At 45.9% G+C, this 20352-nt stretch overlaps 1 protein-coding gene across 1 annotated transcript in view; it reads right to left on the reverse strand.

The window, feature by feature from the left end:
- The window catches only part of LOC146809265 (uncharacterized), a 286852-nt gene that overhangs the window by 130565 nt on the left and 135935 nt on the right, over positions 1-20352 (reverse strand). The window contains exon 2 of the mRNA XM_085616084.1: positions 13085-13183. Coding sequence (XP_085472210.1) covers positions 13085-13130 — 46 coding nt within the window. The 5' untranslated portion in view covers positions 13131-13183. The remainder of the gene's footprint in view (positions 1-13084; positions 13184-20352) is intronic.

Here is a 20352-nt window from a genome sequence, read left to right on the forward strand (position 1 = left end):
GCTTACTGAGGTGTCAGAGACCAGATTGGAGCCAACAAGCCTTGGCAACAGCAAGTCTTGTGGAAAGTGTAAAAAGTCTGCGGTCCAGACCAGCAAGGTCTGAGGGACTCACCCAGTGAGGGAAAGTCAGGGCAGGCCTTGAGCAATCAGGGGAGCCCTTTAGTTCTGTAGAAAAGTCTTATGGGGACCCACAAGACAACTGGCAAGGAATCGCAAAGACGCCTGGGGAGGATTCACTCACCAGGAGCCCACTGTCACTCGGGACAAGGTAGGCCTCTGATCTTCGGAGGAAATTCTGCTGGAGGCTTGGACCATACATGGTCCAATGCACAAGCTCATAGAATGTCGTGAAAGGGTTGCACTCGAAAATAGTGCCGGGTACCCAGGTATTGCGGTCCCTCATCACTTGTAGGGTCCACTTGCCTCAGAGTCGCGTGGGACTCACGATGGCCATGGAGAAGTCAGGAAATCCACTTCTGGGGCTGCAGGGACTTCGGACTCCAGCAAGAGTGGGAACGTTTGTGACCATTGATTCAAAGTTTTGGTGCCTGTCAAGCAGGGGAGTCACTCCTTGACTCCAAGGGAGATTCTTCAGTCTTCCAGAGGTAGTGGAATGTCAAAGGTCCAGGATTCTTCTTCAGAGCATCGTCCAGGGATATCTAGTTTGCAATGGCAAGGGTTCCCTAACTTATACTGCAAGGAAGGGAGGGACTAGCTCTATGACCCCACCTATGGGAGGGTCAGGGGAGTGGGTGGCTACACCTACTTCCCTTTGTCCAGTTTTGCACCAGAGCAGTAGCTGGTAGCCCCTGAACCAGTTTGAGCTGGCATATGCACAGATGAGCCTACTGCTCCCCCAGTGCAGGACTTCAAAGCACTTTAGGAGTGCACCCACCCAGCCCCAATACACTAAACCCTGTCTGGGAGGAGACCACACCTCCCTGTGACAGGATGCCTATTGTTGGGCTTCCTCCACTGCGAGTTTTGGTCAGCATCAGGAGGGCAGCCCAGTGTCTGTGACTGGTGGCATCCATTTTGTGATGCCAGGGCTCTTCAGGATTCTACGGTGTTTCCACAGTGGGGATATGTCTATCCCTCTTGAAGGGTGGGATCATATTCCCACACCAGTTACTGGTGTGGAGGTATGATTCCAAAGCGTTTGACACGAAACACAACATGTTTTGATGCAGCCGTCCCAAAGTTAGCATTTACCGCTAGGTTATAATGCACTTAAGAGTATATGGTTTAACCGCATCCACAAACAGCCACAGAGAATGGACTCTGAGAGCTGCAGAGGGGCCCTGCTCAGGCAGAGGCACCCCCTCACATGGAAACCAAGCACCCTGCCCTCAGGATTGTTAGGGCCTGCCTTAGGGGTGACTGATAGGTTTATATGTGTGTGTAAGGTGAGATATAGGGAACCTATATCTCAGTGAGGAGTGCTAACACTACCTCACCCAGGCTGCAGTTGCAGGCCTGTGGTGTCAGATTTAGTCTGCTTCCCAGGGGTGGCATAATACATGCTTCAGCCCCTGGTAGGCCTGTGAAGTACCTATGCCCTTGGTACCTAAGGTACCATATACTAGGGGCTCATAAGGTACAACAGTTTCCAATCACTAGTGCATCTAATATGCACTCCAAGTTGTTTAGAGAGAACAGAGAGGCTGGGACCCTGATTAGCAGGGACCCAGCCAGACTATAGCCAGAAACCAGTTTAAACATCAGAAAAAAAGTGAGGGCAACATAAGTGCAGATCCTACTCTCCTACAGGGACCATTTTTTGGGGCAGCCCCTGGCTGTATAGACCGTCTTCTCCCTATGCATATACCAATCAAAGTCTTTTTCCCAGGCCTCTATCGTGGGTGATTGAGCGGCACCCCACAACTGTGCGATGTTCCTTTTTGCAAGCATTAATCCCAGTGTAACCCATTGTGTCTGGTGAGTGTTCAGGTCTGTAGGTTCCCATATATTCCTCAGTGCCTCTGGGTAGAGGTGGATTGTGAGCACTGCATTGATTGTATCATGTACTTTCTGCCAGAAGGAGTGTATATGTTTGCACTCCCATATGGTGTGTATAAATATTCCTAGGTGGCCGCATCGTCTCCTGCACTCCCCTGAGTCAGCCCTCCCATCTGCACCAAATGGGGTCCTGTGATATATACCCTGTGGAGGATTTTGAGCTGCACAAGCCTAAGTCGTGCTGGAATTGCAACCACTCTCGGGTAAGATATTGCCTCCTGCCATTGTTCATCATCCATTTCGATACCATCCCTTGGCCATCTCTCTTGCGATGACTGAAGAGGATCTACCAAGTTATTTAGCAATTTCTTGTATATTAAGGATATTTTTTTGGGGTAAGTGGCCATCTAATATTCTGTTTTCCAACGGCGAAGACTCGGGAGGAGTGGAACCCTTTTGCAGAAGGGACCGTAATGCATGGTGGGCTTCTGTATATCTAAAGCTCTCAGTGTTGGCCAACTCATATTGCTTTTATAGAGTGGTAAAGGACTTCACCTCGCCCTTATCCCAAATGTTTTTGATATGTGAGATCCCAATGAGTTCCCACTTGTCAAATCCCTTCGATCTCCATAGGTTACCCAGCTTCTCGGAGTCCCACAATGGAGTCGCTAAAGTCAGCTCATGCCCCCACCCGAGGAATTTAGTGGCAATATGCCATATGTGGACTGAGTGTTTGGTAGGGCTTGTCAATGTATATTGCTCCGGTTTGGAGTAGAGTGCCCTATTATAGTCCCCCCCAGGGAGGAGCCATCTATCCAAGGTATGACCAGGATCATCGGGGCAACCATAGGTGCAGTGATTGATTGCCGCTAAATGTGCCGCCCAATAGTATTTTTGGATGTCAGGGAAGCTGATGCCCCCTTCGTACCAGTGTAATATAAGTTTGTTTAGGGCGATGCATGGTTTTCCGTCCGACAACAGGTCCCTCTGAAGTTTTGTAGGGCGTACAGGAAATGGCGGAAGGACATCATTTGAAAAAGGGCCGCTTTGCCTAGTAGTGAGAGGGGCAGTGACTTCCAACTTGTTATATCTCTTTTGAGTCTGTGCAGTGGCGGGAGAAGATTGTGGGTGTATCGGAGTGATGGGTCTAGGGAAATAAATATTCCTAAATACTTGAAGCCCACCGTATTAATTTGTATTGGACAGCCTCTCGGTGGAGCGGGCGAATCCCCCCTGAATATGTACAAAAGGGTCTTGCTCCAGTTAACAGAGAATCCAGAATATATACCGAATATTGCCAGGATATCCAAAACAGCCACCAAAGATTTTCTGGGGGAGGCAAGATAGAGAAGTATGTCGTCCGCATAAAGTGAGATGAGGTCCTCCCAATCCGGAGACCAATGTAGTTCTTGTATTACTGGGTCCCTCCGGACCCATGCTGCCAGTGGCTCTTGGGCTAGGGCAAACAGGAGAGGCGAAAGTGGACACCCCGACGGGTCCCACGACTCAGTGTGAACGTGGCTGATTTTTGTTATTGACCACCGCTTGCACCATGGCGTCATTATACAAAAGGCGTATCCATTGAATAGAGTTCGGACCAAACCCCATCTTTGCTAATACTGCTCAGAGATAAGGCCATTCACTAGTATCGAATGCCATTGTCGCGTCCAAGGATACAATCTTAGCCGGCTCTTGGATCGTGTTTGCTCTACCCTGCACCCCATGGACTCTGCGCAAATTCAGAGTTGTGTTTCGTTGTGGCATAAAGCCGGATTGGTCTGGGTGAACTAGGCCCCCAATTATCTTGACCAATCGATTGGCCAAGAGCTTGGCCAGAATTATGGGTTCAGCGTTCAGGAGAGATATTGGTCAATACAAGGCACAGTCAGTTTTGGTTTTACCTTCTTTATGTATAGTGACTATGGTGGCGATCCTCTGATCTCTCGGTAGTGTCCCCCCCTCCCTGCATTCATCGAACATGGATTTTAAATATGGCGCCAGTTTATCAGTTTTAAGTTTGTATAACTCAATGGGAATTCTGTTGGGACCAAGGGCTTTTCCTGGGTTGAAAGATCAGATTGCCTGTGCTATTTCATAAGCTGTCAAGGCACCTTCCAAGAAACTATGGTCATCTACAGAGAGCATGGGGAGCTTAATGTCTCGTAGTAACCCGTGAGAGTCCTCTTCAGTGTATGGTGCTACGGCTGTGTATACGACACTGAAATGACAGGATCTGTAAGCGGAACGTCTCCATCATCCCTGAGTTCCGGAACCAGTCTGCTAGCCCACACTTTTTTATCGGGCCAAGCAATTAGTTTCCCTGCTTTATCTCCCAGTTCGTATAATCTGCCCAGTTTTTCCCTCCCAGAGTTTTAGCCCAGTGAGTCACCAGTACCCTATACTTGTGTTGTCAAAGACTCAGTGAGTGGAATTTCTCTGGTGTGACTCCAATTTCCACTTCCCTTTCAAACCGGCAGATCTCGGCCTCAGCGTATGAGATCTCTTTCTGCCTCTCTTTCTTCATTCCAGAAATTATGGATAGGGCTTGACCCCTTGTTTTAAAAGCTTCCCATAGTGTCTGGGAAGACATCACAGACCCCTTGTTTTCTAGAAAATAGTTGTCTATGGCTTTGATGAGATCTTTATGGATTTTCAGATCCCGGAGGTCCCATGGGCTAATTGGGCCAAGCCTCCCCACTCTTGTCTGGTTGAGGACTATGTGAACCCATACCGGAGAGTGGTTGGAAATGCCCCTGGCTAAGTGTCTAATTTCGTGGATGTGGGTGACTTGCGAGGCGGGGACTAGGAAAAGTCTATACGAGAAAGGCTGTGATAAGTTCTCCACCCATCTACTAACCCCATGGCATCAAGAAAATCTGTCAGCCAACGAGATGATGGCCCCACCTCCAGCGGTGGGTGTCGGTCCAGAGTGCCCGAGACTACTGAGTTGAAGTCGCCCCCAAGCACTAACAGGCCGTCTGGTACAGCGAGTAAAATAGCACCTAGATCCTTGAATGTGGTACCTTGCAGGCCAGGTGGTATGTAGACCGATATGTGTGTTATGGTTCGCCCCTCCCAAGTTCCCATAACTACTATGTATCTGCCCCGATCATCCGTCCATGTGGCACTTAGAGCGAGGGGGAATGAGGTTTTCATCATGATACCCACTCCCCGTGAGCTGGATGTGAACCCCGCATGAGCTACCATTTTGTATCCCCATCTGTGCATTGTCTTACAGGTGTTCCCGACCAGGTGCGTTTCCTGAAGCATGACAATATTGGGGGCCTGTCTTTTAATATATTGAAGGACCACGCTTCATTTGATCTTATTCCCAAGCCCGTTAACATTCCAGCTCAATAATTTAACACTTTTGTCTCACTGTGCACTCATTGAATACTGAATAAGTCTCTGTGTCCTCTGCGATAGATTCAAGACATATTGCCGATATTAGAACCTCAACAACAAACAAATAGAAACCCCCAACCCAACTACTCCCCACCCTGCTGCCCTGCACTCTGGGCGTAGAGCTGCCCATTGAAAACTTGCAGAGTGCCTGTTGCCCTGTTGATGAACTAAAAGTAGAGAAAGAAGGGGCGTGGCACACAGTTCCCCTGTCCCTCCTCCCCAACTGGATCGATGGAGCCCCCAAGGAGAGTCAAACACCACAGATCTGGGTATAAATGGCTGGGAGGAGATCCCCCCGGACATCCCGTGACCCAGTCTGCTCAGAAGAGTCACAATCTAAGCCCCGGCCCCATCATCCGTGGGGCTGGGAGGCCATCTCTTCACCACTGCTACGATTGTTCGGGTTTCGGCCCATCCAGTTCTCAAGCCAGTCAGCAGCCACCTCCGGTTGTTCAAAGAACCAGGCTTGTCCCTCTGCCTCGACACAAAGACGTGCCGGGGACAGCATTGCATACTTCAAGCCTCTCTCCCTGAGTTTCTTTTTCACTATGAGGAATGTTCGTCTCTGCCTCTGAACCCTTTGCGTGAAATCCGGGAAGAAGGTGATTTCGGCGCTATCGTAGCGGAGAGGAGTCCCCATCCTGGCATTCTGAAGGATTACATCCCTGTCCCGGAAATTCAATACTCCCGCTAACATTGGGCGCGGGGGGCCCCTGGTTTCAGACACCCCCCCGGGACCCTATGCACCCTTTTGATGACAAAGAATTTGCTGAGGCCTTTGGGCTGCAAGTACTTTAGGATAAGATCTGCCCCTCTGCCTCTTCTGGCACACCCAAAATGTGTAGGTTATTTCGCCGAAGTCGCCCCTCATAATCGTCCAGCTTAAGTTTGGTGAATTTACAGAAGGTCTGTATGTCCTGGATGTCCCCTTGGAGTTGCGCGACGTCTCCCACTAGGCCAGCTGTAGTGATTTCTGCCTGTTTGACTTTTTATTAAGTTTGGTGAGGTCCACTCGGATCAGGTTCATATCGATCGAAATGGAGTCCCTTTTGTGTTCTACAGAGGCCTTAACACCGGTTATTGCATCCATGACATCTTTCAAAGATAATTCCTGGTCTTCTCCTCCCTGTTAACCTGCGTATTTACCTCTGACGTGGTGGTCCTGCAGCATGTCTTTGGGGAAGACGTAGCGGTCCAGTTTATTGGTTTGGACAGTTTTTGAGCCTTTTGCCCCTGCGGTTTTGGTCTTTTCCATCGCCACGCTGTAGTGTATTTAAGCCCTTGCAATGTGACCCGTTACTCTTCTTGGCCCCAGTGGTGATCTGCCTGATGTGAAGCTGTGTCTCTGTCTCAGGTCGCGATGATCCAGCCGAACAACAAGGCAAAGGGGCAAAGGAGAGGGAGGGAATGACCCCCGGCCCCACAGGTGGACAGTCTTGGGGCGAACCACCCCTGCAAGGTGCTAGGTGAGCACACTATAGTGCAATCCATTCTCGTGGCTCCCAGCCCCCAGGGACGCCGCAGCCAGGTCACTCCAATGTCCACCAGTCTCACACAAACGATCCGCAGTGCCTCACAATATTCGCAGGCTCTGTCGCACACCGCCCAGCGCTTTCACCTCAGGAAGATGGGGGAGGGGCGGACACCGTGGTCCCGAGTCCTTGTCCTCGATGAAATCAGGACAGGCCAAAAAGGAGGGGGGGCGGCAGGGGGGGCAGGAGGGGGTTGCATGCCTCCAGGGAACCCCCCGCACCTCACCACATGTCCAGGTGTGTATACCCGGTCGGAGCTCCGTCGCTGCATGTCGATGGTTTCTGCTCCTCTCCTCCGGCCCGGCACTGGCTGGCTGCCGCCTTTTGAGCTCCCTGTGCAGTCGAAAACCCCCCGTCAGTTTCTGCTGTACCTCGGAGGTTTAGTGTGGGTCACCTTCACCAGAGACGTAGGCGCCCAGCGTCTCTGTTAGGACCCAGGGCTCCCGTGTGGGGTGGGCGGTATCTCCTGGTCTCTTCCATGGCTTTCGCCGGCATGGGATACGGCTCCGCTTGCGCTCCGGTGCATTTTCCTACCCCAGGGATTCGGATTAGTGTAGTGGATGGGTGTGGGGAAGACAGTTTCTGCGGTGCTAGAGGATTAGGCAGCCATCTCGCACCGCTACTTGGCCACGCCCCAGAAATAGGCTTATTGAGCAGCCTTTATTTCTGTATGGTACGACCTAATAGCGTTCCTATACAGAGATTTATTGGATTTATTATAAGATTTCCTCCACCATCTCTCCAAACGCTTGCAGTCCTTTTTTAAAACAAGAAGATGGTCATTGAACCGTGGAGATTTTTTGCTTTGTGGATGCTTCTTGTGCCACTTTACGGGAATGGCCGTATCTAGTAAGTTGGTAATCCACTCATTTTATCTGCAGGTGGATGGCATAACTTGGTCAGACTGCTTTGGTCTAGTTGCCTTCAGAATACCAGCCCAGTACTTAAAGTTCAGTTTGTACCAGTGTCTCTCCAATTGGCTAACTGATGGCATGCGAGCAGAGAGGGAGGGAGATGATAAGATAATAGGAAAGCAAAGAGTGATCTGGTCATGTCAAAGTAGTAGGTTGTGCTCCTGAAGGCTGATCAAATTTCTAAAAACTAGATCAATGGTGTGGCCCTTCTCATGAGTAGGGCCCTCAACCAATTGCAGTAACTGTAGAGATGCAAGATCTTGTATGAGGTTTTTAGAAGCGCTGTCATTGGTGTCATCAATATGCATTTTAAAATCTCCAAGTAGGGTGAAATTGGCCCTATGTATGACTAGACTTGCAACCAAGTTGGGTAGAGCCTGTAGAAACTAAAATCTGTGAGCCTGGCGGTCTATATTTCAAAATTCCATAGAAAGTGAAGGTTGGTTAGATTGAACCTCGCAATCTCACAATACAGAATCTCGAGATGTGAAAAAAGGCCTTTTAAGGTTTCCTTATAAATAATGGCTATTCCCACCACCTCATTTACCCAGCCTATCTAGCCTGTTAATGCAGTAACCAGGGGTTAAGGCTTGAACCGCATCAGGGCCAGAGCCTCCATATAGTCAGGTCTCAGTAAGAAAAAGCATATCGGTGCCTGTTCTACTAGGAGTGCATATATGTCATGTTTGTGAGCAGCCAGAGAGTGGCAGTTGGCCATAACCATATGCAAAGTAGTGGGTCTTGATGCTGGCAATTGAAGCTCAGATGGGAATGCCAGTCACAGCTTATACAGGCCACAGAAGATTCATCAGGATCAATGCAATGAAGGCAAGGGCCTGCTAAAGATATTTGAAAAGCGCACATTTGGCTGGCTGTGTAAGATGCTCTGTTTAATACAGAATAGACAAAGGTACAGAAGAAAGAATTCCCTGCTAGCAGAGTATTACTCTGCTGCTTGAAGGACTGCCTTACTGTCTGAGAAGGAAGACTGGACCTGCTTGCCTTCATTCTAGGCTACCCAGAGTTACTCCTGTGTGAGCTAGAGGAACATACAACAAGTATCAGAGGCCTCCCTGCCAGTACTCATCTGATCTGCTGCAACTGGACCTGCCTGGTCCTTCAACTGGACCTCCCTTAGCCCTGCTGATGGCCCCTACAGGGTTGAGTCCTGATCCCCAAGAGGTACCCCCAGGTCCTGGAGTCCTGCATGGCATCAGAGAGAACTCCTCCTTGCTTAACTGAAGGTGCATCAAATGTGGCGCGAAGCACTTCAAACCCTCATCGCACAACTGAAAGCTTCATTAAAACTAAGGCTGAGTGATGCAAAGCCCCGCATAACCTCTCTGCACAATTGGGAGAGTCATCGGAACCGAATGCAGTGTGATGTGAAGCCCTGGAAAGCCTCACCACACATATGAAAGCTTCATTGGAGCCAATGCAGAGCAATGTGAAGCCTCGCAAACGGTGACAGCACACATCTCTCATTAAGGACATAAGGTAAAACTCCCAGTGAGCTGAACTCAGACCTGTTCTCAGCCTGCACTCCATCACAGTCGGACTGAGCTTTTGACATGGAACCAGCCAAGCACGACCAGATTCCCACAGTTGATGCTTTATGTTTCTTGGTGCTATTTTTACTAAAAATGTTAAAATGAAATACCTCTGTGTGGTGATCTTGCATCCATTCCATCATAGTACTATGTTATCGGAATGTAGAATGTACTGTGTGAGCCTCTAGTTCAAGGATTCCAGATTATACAGTTACTCTGGGACTGCTGCAGGTGTGGCTATTAAATATACATCTTGAAGTATTCCTGTCTCCTGGCATTTACTGCATTATACTTCACTACAATTTGGCGATGAGGATGGGATGGTAACCTTCCACGACGATATTCTAATAGCAGGGGAAAATCAACATATTCATGACAAACACATGTGTGCTGTCTTAGAAAGATTTAAAAAAATTGGCGTTGTGGCTAATCTGGGAAAATGTGAATTTGCAAAGAATACAATAGAGTATCTAGGTCATGTAATTTCGGAGAAAGGGTTTGAACTTAGACCTGGTTTGGTTGATGCTATTACCAAAGCACCTATGCCCAAGTCTAAGGAGAATGTGGCTTCATTTTTAGGACTTTGTGAATTTTATTCAAAGTTTATTCATAATTTCTCGGCCAAAACTGTCATGCTAAGGAAATTATTGAAAAAAGACAAAAAATTCCCATGGGAAAGAAAATGTCAAGATGAGTTTGAAGGTTTGAAAAAAGAAATCATTTCAGCTGGAGTTGTCTCACCGTTTGATCCCTCACAAGAATGTATCATTACCGTGGATGCAAGCAATGACGGTCTGGGTGCTACCATTGCACAGATGAAAGGCAAAATTGAAGTAACAATTAGGTTTGCTTCAAGGTCCTTGAGGTCTAATGAAAAAATCTTCTCTGTCATCGAAAAGGAACTTTTGAGTTGTTGCTGGGCGGTTGAAAGATTTAAATGTTTTATTTGGGGAAGGAAATTTGCGCTCAAGACTGACCACAAACCTTTAGTTAGTGTTCTAAGTGGGGCAACTATCAAAGACCACACCCCAAGAATAGCAAGATTGAGATCTAAACTTCTACAGTACAATTTCACCATTGAATACATCCTAGGTGGTAAAAACATAAGAGCAGATTATTTATCTCGCTCATCTTTAAGTTTTACCGATTTTTCTGAAAACTGTGAAGAAAACGATGAAGAATGTTTAATTGCAAGTATTGATATTTGCCATGACACTACTTTTAATGAACGTGAATGGTTGGATGAATCTTCAAAAGATAAGGAATTGGATAGTGTTAGGAAGTATGTCATGAGTGGGTGGCCTAAAGAAAAAAATCTGCCTCAAAATTTACAACCCTATTTCAAAGTTGCAGATAAATTATCAATTGAGGAAAAGGGGATGCTTGTACGAGGGAGACAAATTCATTCCACCTGTTTCATTGAGGGAAAGGATTATTTTGTATGGTCATGAGGGACATCTGGGACAAACTATAACCAAAAGGAAAATTAGAGATAGTTATTGGTGGCCCGGGATGGACTCTGCCATTGTAGCCAGTGTTCGGGGATGTGTTGTCTGTGCTTCTAGTGACAAAGGTCTTAAAGCTGAAGCAGTTCCTTTACAGCCCGTTTAATTACCTAACACAGTTTGGTCCAAGCTTGCCATAGATTTTATAGGTCCTTTTGGCACTCTTGCACGGAAGTTAAGATTTGCTATCGTAGTTGTAGACTATTACAGCAAATGGTGGGAGGTGAAATTTGTAGAATAACCTAATACTGTTAGTGTTATCAAGTTTTTGAAAAATCTGTTTTTAAGAGAAGGTTTTTCTAAAGAAATTATCTCCGACAATGGTGTCCAATTTGTTTCTAAAGAAATGAAGAGTTTTCTAGGCAACAATGCTATCAAACACAAGTGTGTTGCTTTATACCACCCACAGGCCAATGGTCTGGTAGAAAAAATAAATCGCACACTAGTTGAGTGTATACAATGGGCCATTCAGAACAAGTTTGATCTTTGTAAATCTGTTGAAGAAATGCTGTGGTCACATAGATGTTGTCCAAATGCTGTCTCAGGTCTTACACCATCTGAAATGTTACGAGGACGCCCACCTGCTTCTAGATTGTGTCCTGCCTGGTTAAGAGAGTGTCAACATAAAAGTGATCATTTGTTAAATATGGAAAAAGTTGTGAGAACAAAAGTTGAAAACTTTCAAGGTAAAATGAAAAGCCATTACGACACTACCCACAGAGTTAAACCTGTAGAAAATAAACTGCGTTTAGGAGACTGGGTTCGTGTTAAGGATCCCAATCATGTTCCCAAGGGAATGTCAAAATTTAAACCTCCTGTTAGAATTCAGGTTGTGACCAGGAATGCAGTGAGAACTAGCAAAAATGAATGGTGGAATAAGGGAAGAGTGGGGAGGGTGCATACTCATGATGTTCCTCCCCATGATCCTTGTCTTTCATCCAAACCATATTTGCATTCTCGTGTTCCACCTTCATCTTCCTTTTCTGACATTGATGTTTCTGAACCAAGGTGTGCATCTCATCCTGAACCCGAGCGTAGGAGTAATAGACAAAATATTATCAAACCTCTAAGATTTCGCAATTGATGTTAATTTTTATTAATTATCTACTGTATATTTATGAATTGATGTATTTATGCTATGTTATTTTATTTATTGTTTCTTCTGTTTTCATTTGTTGTAAAGAAGGGAGATATTGTGGTGATCTTGCATCCATTCCATCATAGTACTATGTTATTGGATTGTAGAATGTACTGTGTGAGCCTGTAGTTCAAGGATTCCAGATTATACAGTTACTCTGGGACTGCAGCAGCTGTGGCTAATAAATACACATCTTGAAATATTCCTGTCTCCTGGCATTTACTGCATTATACTTCACTACACTCTGGTTCTACTGATTGAATTGTTGTCATTGTGGTATTGTTTTATTTACTAAAATGTACTTTTCTATAATTGGTTGGGGATTTTTCTGGCATTGAGTTTTCACTTTATTACTATTCGTATTCACAATAAATACTTTACCTAATGCCATTAAGTTAGGTCAGACTGCTCTTTTCCATGCTATCAGAGGGTTAAGCCAAGGTTAGTTTAGTCAATTTTGTGGCTCCCCCTGACAAGGATTGTGGTTGTTGCCTGAGTTGGGCTTCCAGCTGTGTCAGCTAACAGCCCAATTTCTTACAAATGGGACCCATTAAGAGCACACAGCTGAAGCCTCTGTTGCAGAATAAATATTTCGCCCCACGAAGTTTTATATCTAACATAGTGCTGTGCCAAGGACTGTGGTATTAATGCAAGCCAGTTTGACACCACCCTCATAAAAAGCTAGAACAAGTAGGTGCATTGACATATTTAATATTAACCTACTTTTGGGTTTAAATATAGCAGTGTTCATGATATTGGCCGCAGAGCAAGAAATAATGGTCAGCTGGTAAATGAGTGAGCTGAGATCATCTGCTTGTGGCCTAAAGATTCAAATTCCATCAAAGGTTCAAATATCCACAATTCACACGTTTATGGTAATATGGTCAAAAAATAGTTACATCAACAATATACAACCTCTACTATTAAAGTCTTTACCATTTCACTATATAATATATTACATTTCCTCAGACATGCATTATACAGAGAACTTTAGAAAGTTTGAGGCAAAATACATTTGGAATGATAGGTAACTGATATAATCAAAATCGAAGTACATCAATAGACATTAGCATAAGCCTACCCCACACTAGGAATAAGAAGATTGCTGGTCCCATCATGACCTCCATTCCTCTTCTCGGTCCTTTTCTTTCGGCATCAATTCTGGAGTCAATTGTTCTATCTGGCAAGGAGATGATGGAATAACAGTCTTAGCATTACTAGTCACAAAGAGACTTTATCCAGGACTTGACAAAAAGATGTTTATATTAATAAGCTGTTAGAGAATATAGCCTTAGAGCCCGACCTAGCAGGCTCTATTGGCCATTAAAGGCCTGCTCCAGTGTTTGGCGAGGGCCTTTAACAGGGGAGCGGACCTTTAATGGCCGGTAAAGACCGCTGGGTCGGCCTCTAAGGCTATTAGAACATTCCGCCCCTAGAGGGCAGAATGTTCTAATTACTAAAAAGAAAGGCTTCTCAGAACCCGAGGGGGTTTAAATCCCCTCGGGCTCTGAGAGGCCTTTTATCACAGCAACAGCTGTGAACAAAAACAAAATTAGAATGTTGCTCTGTGGGCTTCTACAAGGCCATAGAAGCCCGAAGCACTACATTGTATTCAATTGATTGCTCCACATTCCAATGTTCTAATATAACTTAAGTATTTTAAAGTAAAGGTCCATAGTCAGTGGATGTAAGGATGCCTAACCATACCAAGTTTAGAACTGGCGATGACAGTAAGCTGACAGACAGACAGCTATTACAGACATATCCATATAAGCGAAGTTACATCTGCTGTAGACAAAAATGCCCAAAAGTGGCATTTATATATTGTTTAAGGACATAAATGAACCTTTTGCTTTTTATAAGTCTTAAATCCACAATAAGATTGTTGGAAACTACACGATGCTCATTTGCATATCTAAATGTGTGGACAGTGCTTCCAACACTAATGCACCGGAAGAATTGGATGTCTACGACCTCATAACTCACCTTACTTCCTCTACAGCAAATGGAACATATTCCCATCGCTATTTCTAAACCAATGCTCAGCTGGTTACTCTGAATTCTAATCCAGCAGGGAAGTGTGATTTTGTTACCTACTTTTTTTAGAAAAAAATTTCATTGTGATCCAGATGTACAAGAGGAAGTGTGAACGATGTCTGCTCCCAAGATATGGCCCAGCAGTTGTCTTTTCACCAGTTCTCTGTCAGGCCAGGGAACACACAACCGCAGAAATCGTTAGATGGTATGCTCCATGTTAACATAGAGAATTCTAAGCTTTAGATCCATGTGAGATCCAAGATAATGCTGTTCATGTGAACCACAAATTAGGAACATATGCCTTCACGTGCTAATGTCCTACAACCTACCTCTGCATAGTAGATAAAATTGCATTTCTGAAATAATGGGTGCACAGTACAGTCTCCTGCAACTTAAGGAAGTTTGTATCAATCTAATGTGCCATCTTGCTATAACAAGAAATTGATTCCTGCTGTGCACATAGGTGCTGCCTTGAGAAGATTGGCTGGTCCTACACGAGAGTCACTGGGACTGGCCTGACAGCCTCCATTCCACACCTTGACAGAGCAGTGATATGGGGGAGGTAAGTGATGCTGGACAACAGTAGATGAATTGGGGGAGTGGCCAACATACCCTGTGCCAGCCCTCTTATAGGGACAGTACTGAAAGCCCAACTACCCTACGGGCCCTGGTTGATTGATGGGGACACGTTTGCTGTTTGAAAGGAGTCAAAACCCTAATTTAGATTTAGGCCCTAATCATTCATCAAACTGTGAATCATAATTATCGTGTAAAGAAGGACATTTCTTTATGAGGCTGTTTAAATTTGAGGTTAAAAGTCCATCTTTAAGTTGAACATTTTATCTGGTAATAATTTACAGCCTGCTTCAAAAAAAGGACTAAATGCGGTCTAACTTAAGTGTTTTTTCCTCCCATTGTGTGTCTTTCTGGGAACCTTCTTGACTTGAATATGTTGCTGGAAATTTAGAGCATCAGAGGATGTTCCAAATATACCTCTGTATAGGTAGCGTGCCTGTTAGAGTCACAAACACAGGAAAAAGCTGCGCTTTAAAGAAATGTGTGCAGTCTGGGTGGGACATAACAGAAAAGCTGGAAGCTTTTTCCATTGTTAACATTTCTTAGAACTGGGGGTCTCTAGTTGGCTGAGGTAGGTACCTTAGTCCAAATAGGGACCCTTGCTTCTAGTCAGGGTAAGGAGGGACACACTCTCAGATAACCCCTGCTCAACCCCTGGTAGCTTGGCACGAGCAGCCAGGCTTATCTCCAAGGCAAAGTGTAAATTATTTGCAACCACACTCCCAGTAACACAGTGATAACATCTCAAATGGACAACACACCGCTTTAATAGAAATAGCGGTATCCTTATAAAAAGGAATATGATGAGACCAAACAATAGAAATCCAGCATATGCGTATTCGTAATATTTTGCTTTGCCGGTTATTAGGCCAGCAATCACTTGTAGGTTCTAGCTGTGTTAATGAGAAATTTACGATCTCTAATGCAGTCTTAATGCAATGCTATGCAGTTCAAAATGCAGTTCGTAATGTAGTAATAAGACAGTCCTTAATGCAAGAATCAGGCAGTTCGTAATACAAAAATAATGCGGTAAGTAATCTGCGCGGTCAACTCGGGCACCACTAGGCCCCAACAGCAGAGACAACGGTTGTAAGCTTAAACGGTCGGCTCCAGTACTGCTGGGCAGGTACGGGCCACTCGGGGACTCAGCGCCTCTAACGCGGTGCAGCGAGAGAGAGATCGGAGCACTCCTGTACTCCTCCTGCACGCATCCCCAGGCCACACACACTTGTGGCTCCTGACCGGAGTCCAAGTCTTACCTGGGGGGGTGCGCTGCCTCGCACTCTCTCTCCGCTCGGCGGATGTCCTGCTGGGCGATCCCAATGACATTGCAACATTCTATTCCCAATAAGTCTGGCGCCGGTTGACGAATCTTTGCGAAAGTTTCCAAACTTTTGGCCATCTCCAGTCCGCTCCTATCCTGAAAGTTTCGTGGTGATTCGTCAAGTGGGGGCTGAGAAAAAAGGGGGGGCCCCAAAATGCGTTTTCCCCATCGAATTTCCCATAGGACCTGTTGACGCAGCTACAGCCCGAACTGCTGAACGGAATTACACCAAATTTGGCAAAGAGGTAGTCCTCAGTTCAAACTCGTGCCTTTTGCATAAATGGTGTAAATCTGTTCAGTAGTTCCTGAGAAAATTAGACTAAAAAAGATAGATATATCTATGGCCTCGGAGGATCTGTGCACCCTCCCCGTGCACCCTCCCCGAACCGAGCACGCACCCTCCCGATCACGCGCTGAATGCTAATTGGCTGTCAAGTGTCTGTCTACATTCGAAACCAGGAACTGTTGGCAGCCATTTTGTGCCTCGGTAGAAGCGAGGCTGAAGAAGTTAGGTGATTAAGGGCCATATGTAGGTGGCATCACATTTACCGACTCATAAATACCGAATTTTACCGATTCGGTATTTATGAATCGGTAAATGCGATGTAGGTAATAATTCGGTAAAATTTACCGATTCGGAAAAAATCGGTAATTTAGAATCGGTATTTACCGATTCGGTAATGAGGAATACCTTCCCATTGATTGAATCAATGGGAAGGTATGCCTCATTCCCGAATCGGTAAATACCGATTCAGTAATGGGGGAGCATATACAAGGGTGGCAGGGTGTCACATTGACACCCTGTTGCACCCCTGATTCTTGCATGTGTGCACATGTGGCGCACATACATGCCCTGAGAGCATGTATGTCTGCCACATGGCACTTGTACATCTGCTTGATATCACGTTTTGCTATGTATTCGCTATTTTCCACCAACCTATATTTGGTGGTAAATACCGAATTCTTATTCCTACACATCACTCCTTAGAGTGCTCCCTACATATGGATTCAGGATTCGGTATTTACCGAATCGGTATTTGTACCGATTCGGTACATACCGAATCCTGACATATGCCTCCTACATCTCAGATAGCTAAATACCGGTCGGTAACGGGATATTTACAGAATTTCGGCCGTTACCGATCGGTATTTAGCTATCTACATGAGGCCCTAAGTGTTTAAACATATAAAGGGGGCAGGGTAGAAATACTCTGACCCGCTAGTGTTGCTTAGGGGGTCTCAGAAGGACCCCCTGGGGCCCCCTTTTTATAAAAAAAATAAATTGGCGATATGCACGTAGGGTGCGCGGATCCGTCCAGAAAAAAAAAAACCCAAAGCACGGGCTTCTGCGTTTCGTTAATAATTAGCCCCCGGGTGGGCCAAATCCCGGGGATAAAATGTTTGGAAATTTATCGAGGGAGGGGGGCTGCGTGGCCCCCCTCCTGGAGCCTTCGAGGGCCCTGGGGACCGCCACCCCCCAGGGCCGGCTCCTACAGTGTCCTGGGGTGCCCACCCCCAGGACACTGTTGTTTGCTATGAGAGGGCGGGAGTCTCCCGCCCTCCCATATCAAACTTCGTTAGGATTTTGAAAGAGAGAGCAGGGAAACCTGCTCTCTCTTTCAAAATCCAAACGATATTGCTTTTCCACACGGATAGCTGCATGTCAGCAGCTCCCCATGTGGAAAAGCAATGCCGGCTCCCGAAGGACGTGGGGGGCCGGCTGGGACCGTGGGGGCGTTGGGGCTCCCCCCACGGTCTCCAACGTTTTTTGATAAGTTCCGGGGGATGGGGTCCTCGGGGATAATAAAAATTAGTGATGGGGCTATTTTTTTTTTTACGGTAAAATTAGGAGTCGCGCATCCTAACGCTTTGGGTGCACGGTTCCTCTCGCATTAGGTGCGCGGTTCCTAACGCGTTGGGTCCGCGGATCTAAGAAAAAAACTGAAATTTTTGGGAGATAAACATCAAGCTTAAGTGTTTTGTTCTTGAGTGGCTCTACAAAGAGCCATTGTGTTCATTGAGAGTTTTTGGTACTTATAAGTAAGTACCTATACAGAGTCTAAAGTTGTTGAGGAAGACTCTGTTTCCTTCATCAGTAAAGAGTACTCCATCTCTCCTATACATCTCTTGCATATGAAAGCGCAGATTGTTATTGTAAATGGACCCCATTCTATAATCTCGGAGAAAAGCAGAAACAGATTTATTCACATGTTTCCTAGCTTTCTCAATTTGTGGACAAAAATGATTGGACCAGTTCCATTTCTGCCTTTGGCATATGTTAGAATACACAAAGGCAGTTTTGGGAAAAAGTTAAATCAATTCTGCAAAGGTGTCCTTCATAAGCATTTCTAGACCTACCCCAGTGAAAGTGCCCAGGTCATTGCCACCACAGTGCACTATTATGAGGTCAGGGTGTTGGATATGCATAACGGATTTTACTAATGGCATCAATTGGTGCCACTTTAACCCTCTCTGTCCAATCCATTTAATGTCTACATTTGGCAAACCTAGGTCTTTGTGAATGCCTTTGTTTTCTGCATACCTTTGGCTCCAGAAAATATAGCTGTGTCCCACAATCCACACTCTAAGCATCTTGAAGGGAGGTCTGGATGCACTCAGATGGTCTCTGTAAATGAAATGGCAGTTTGAAAAGTAAGATTTTTCTAAAATGGTGGCTAAGATGCAGATTTGAAAACAGACAAGAAATCATTGGTTGTTTGACAACCTTCTACACTGAAAGGTAGGGTGCATGTTTCTGTTTTTTAAACGCATGATTCTTATTGGTTGACAAAAACTGAGTGAAAGGAACATTATATATGATAAGAATCTCCGTAGTAAAGGGTCAACTAATAGATTTGTACAATGTCTACGTGAGAGGTAGCAACGTAACCAATTTACCTACCATTGAGCTGTTGTCTACTGCCATTGAGACCAAGTCCCAGGAAAGTGTAACGATAATTGTAGGGGACCTCAACAGGACTTTTGAACCTCTGGACTGTACAAATGACCTCTTGGAGAGCGAAGAGGACAATCTCTGGGGAGTACCACCTCTATGCCTAAAACCTGTAAGGAGATGGACAAAAGAGATCTTATCACTGAATGGAATTTGTATGGAACATGGCTTAAGAGCACTGAACGGGAGGACACCTGGGGACAAGGAGGGCAGCTACACTTTTGACAATGGCATCAACAGGAGCCGAATCGATTACATTTTGTGCAGTCTCCAACTGTGGAAAGGGGTTGTTGACATGACAGTTAGGCCCCGGGTTGAAAGTGACCACAACCCCCTCTGTGTGACTCATAGGTGGTGGAATACTGGTGCGGGTAACCCTCTAGTGATATACGATGAAACCCCTGTTATGAGTAATGATGAACGCAGGTTAAAATGGCCCAAGGTACTGGCAAACGAGGCCACTATGACTTACATCAATAATGCTGTTGATTGTGCAATTTCCGCGATGGAAACAGCGGTTCCAGTGGTTCCAGGGGATAGTGGAATCACCGAAATCCACAATAAGTTATTCTCCCTCCTGAGACCATGCTTCTTCATTAAAAAAAGGAAAGGGAAGAAATCTAAAGAAGTGGGAAGGTGGTTTGATAGACATTGTAGATCAGCACGATTAGCCCTGGGACAAGCCATAAGGAATAGGGACCGCGCCGCTGTGACAAAGAATAGGGAACTGTACAAGATGGCCATCTATCGTGCAAAAAAGAATTGGGATGAAGGCCACTGGGCCGAACTAAAAGAGGCCTCTGATAGTAAAGACTCCAGGGCATTCTGGAAAATCATCAAGTGGGGTAGTGGAGCCGGTCCTGCGAAGCCAGACAACAATGTAGCAGAGGAAGCTTGGGTTGATTACTTCAGACCTCAGTACGCGGAAGTTAACCATCCTGTGGCAGCTGATAGTATAACACCGGTTTATGCAACCGACGATTTGTTCTCCCTTAGAGAAGTGGAAATTGCCATTGGTTCCGCGAAATGTGGGAGGGCGCCAGGTCCAGATGGCATTCCACCTGATATTTTTAAACACGATATGACCAGATGGGCGAGATATACCCTCCTTGTAGCGAATGCCCTAGCCAAGGGGGAAGTGGTCCCAGACCTCTGGAAAGGCGCAACCATTATCCCCATCCACAAGAAGGGAGATCGTTCACTGCCTGCAAACTATAGGCCCATAAGCTTAATAGCCACCATACAGAAAGTAGTTGGGAGAATGGTAACAAACCAGCTTATGGACTGGGTTGAAGACAACAACGCCCTTTCTCCTTACCAAGCGGGATTCAGGCGAGCAACCAGTACCATCGATCAGGTCTTCCGCTTTACCATATTAAGGTGGAAGACCGTTGTACTGGGAAGGGGCTGCCTGTACGTCGCGTTCGTCGACCTGCGGACGGCGTTCGACCTAGTCCCC

Source organism: Triturus cristatus, chromosome 7 (genome assembly GCF_964204655.1).
Source record: "Triturus cristatus chromosome 7, aTriCri1.1, whole genome shotgun sequence".
Classification (NCBI taxonomy): domain Eukaryota; kingdom Metazoa; phylum Chordata; class Amphibia; order Caudata; family Salamandridae; genus Triturus; species Triturus cristatus.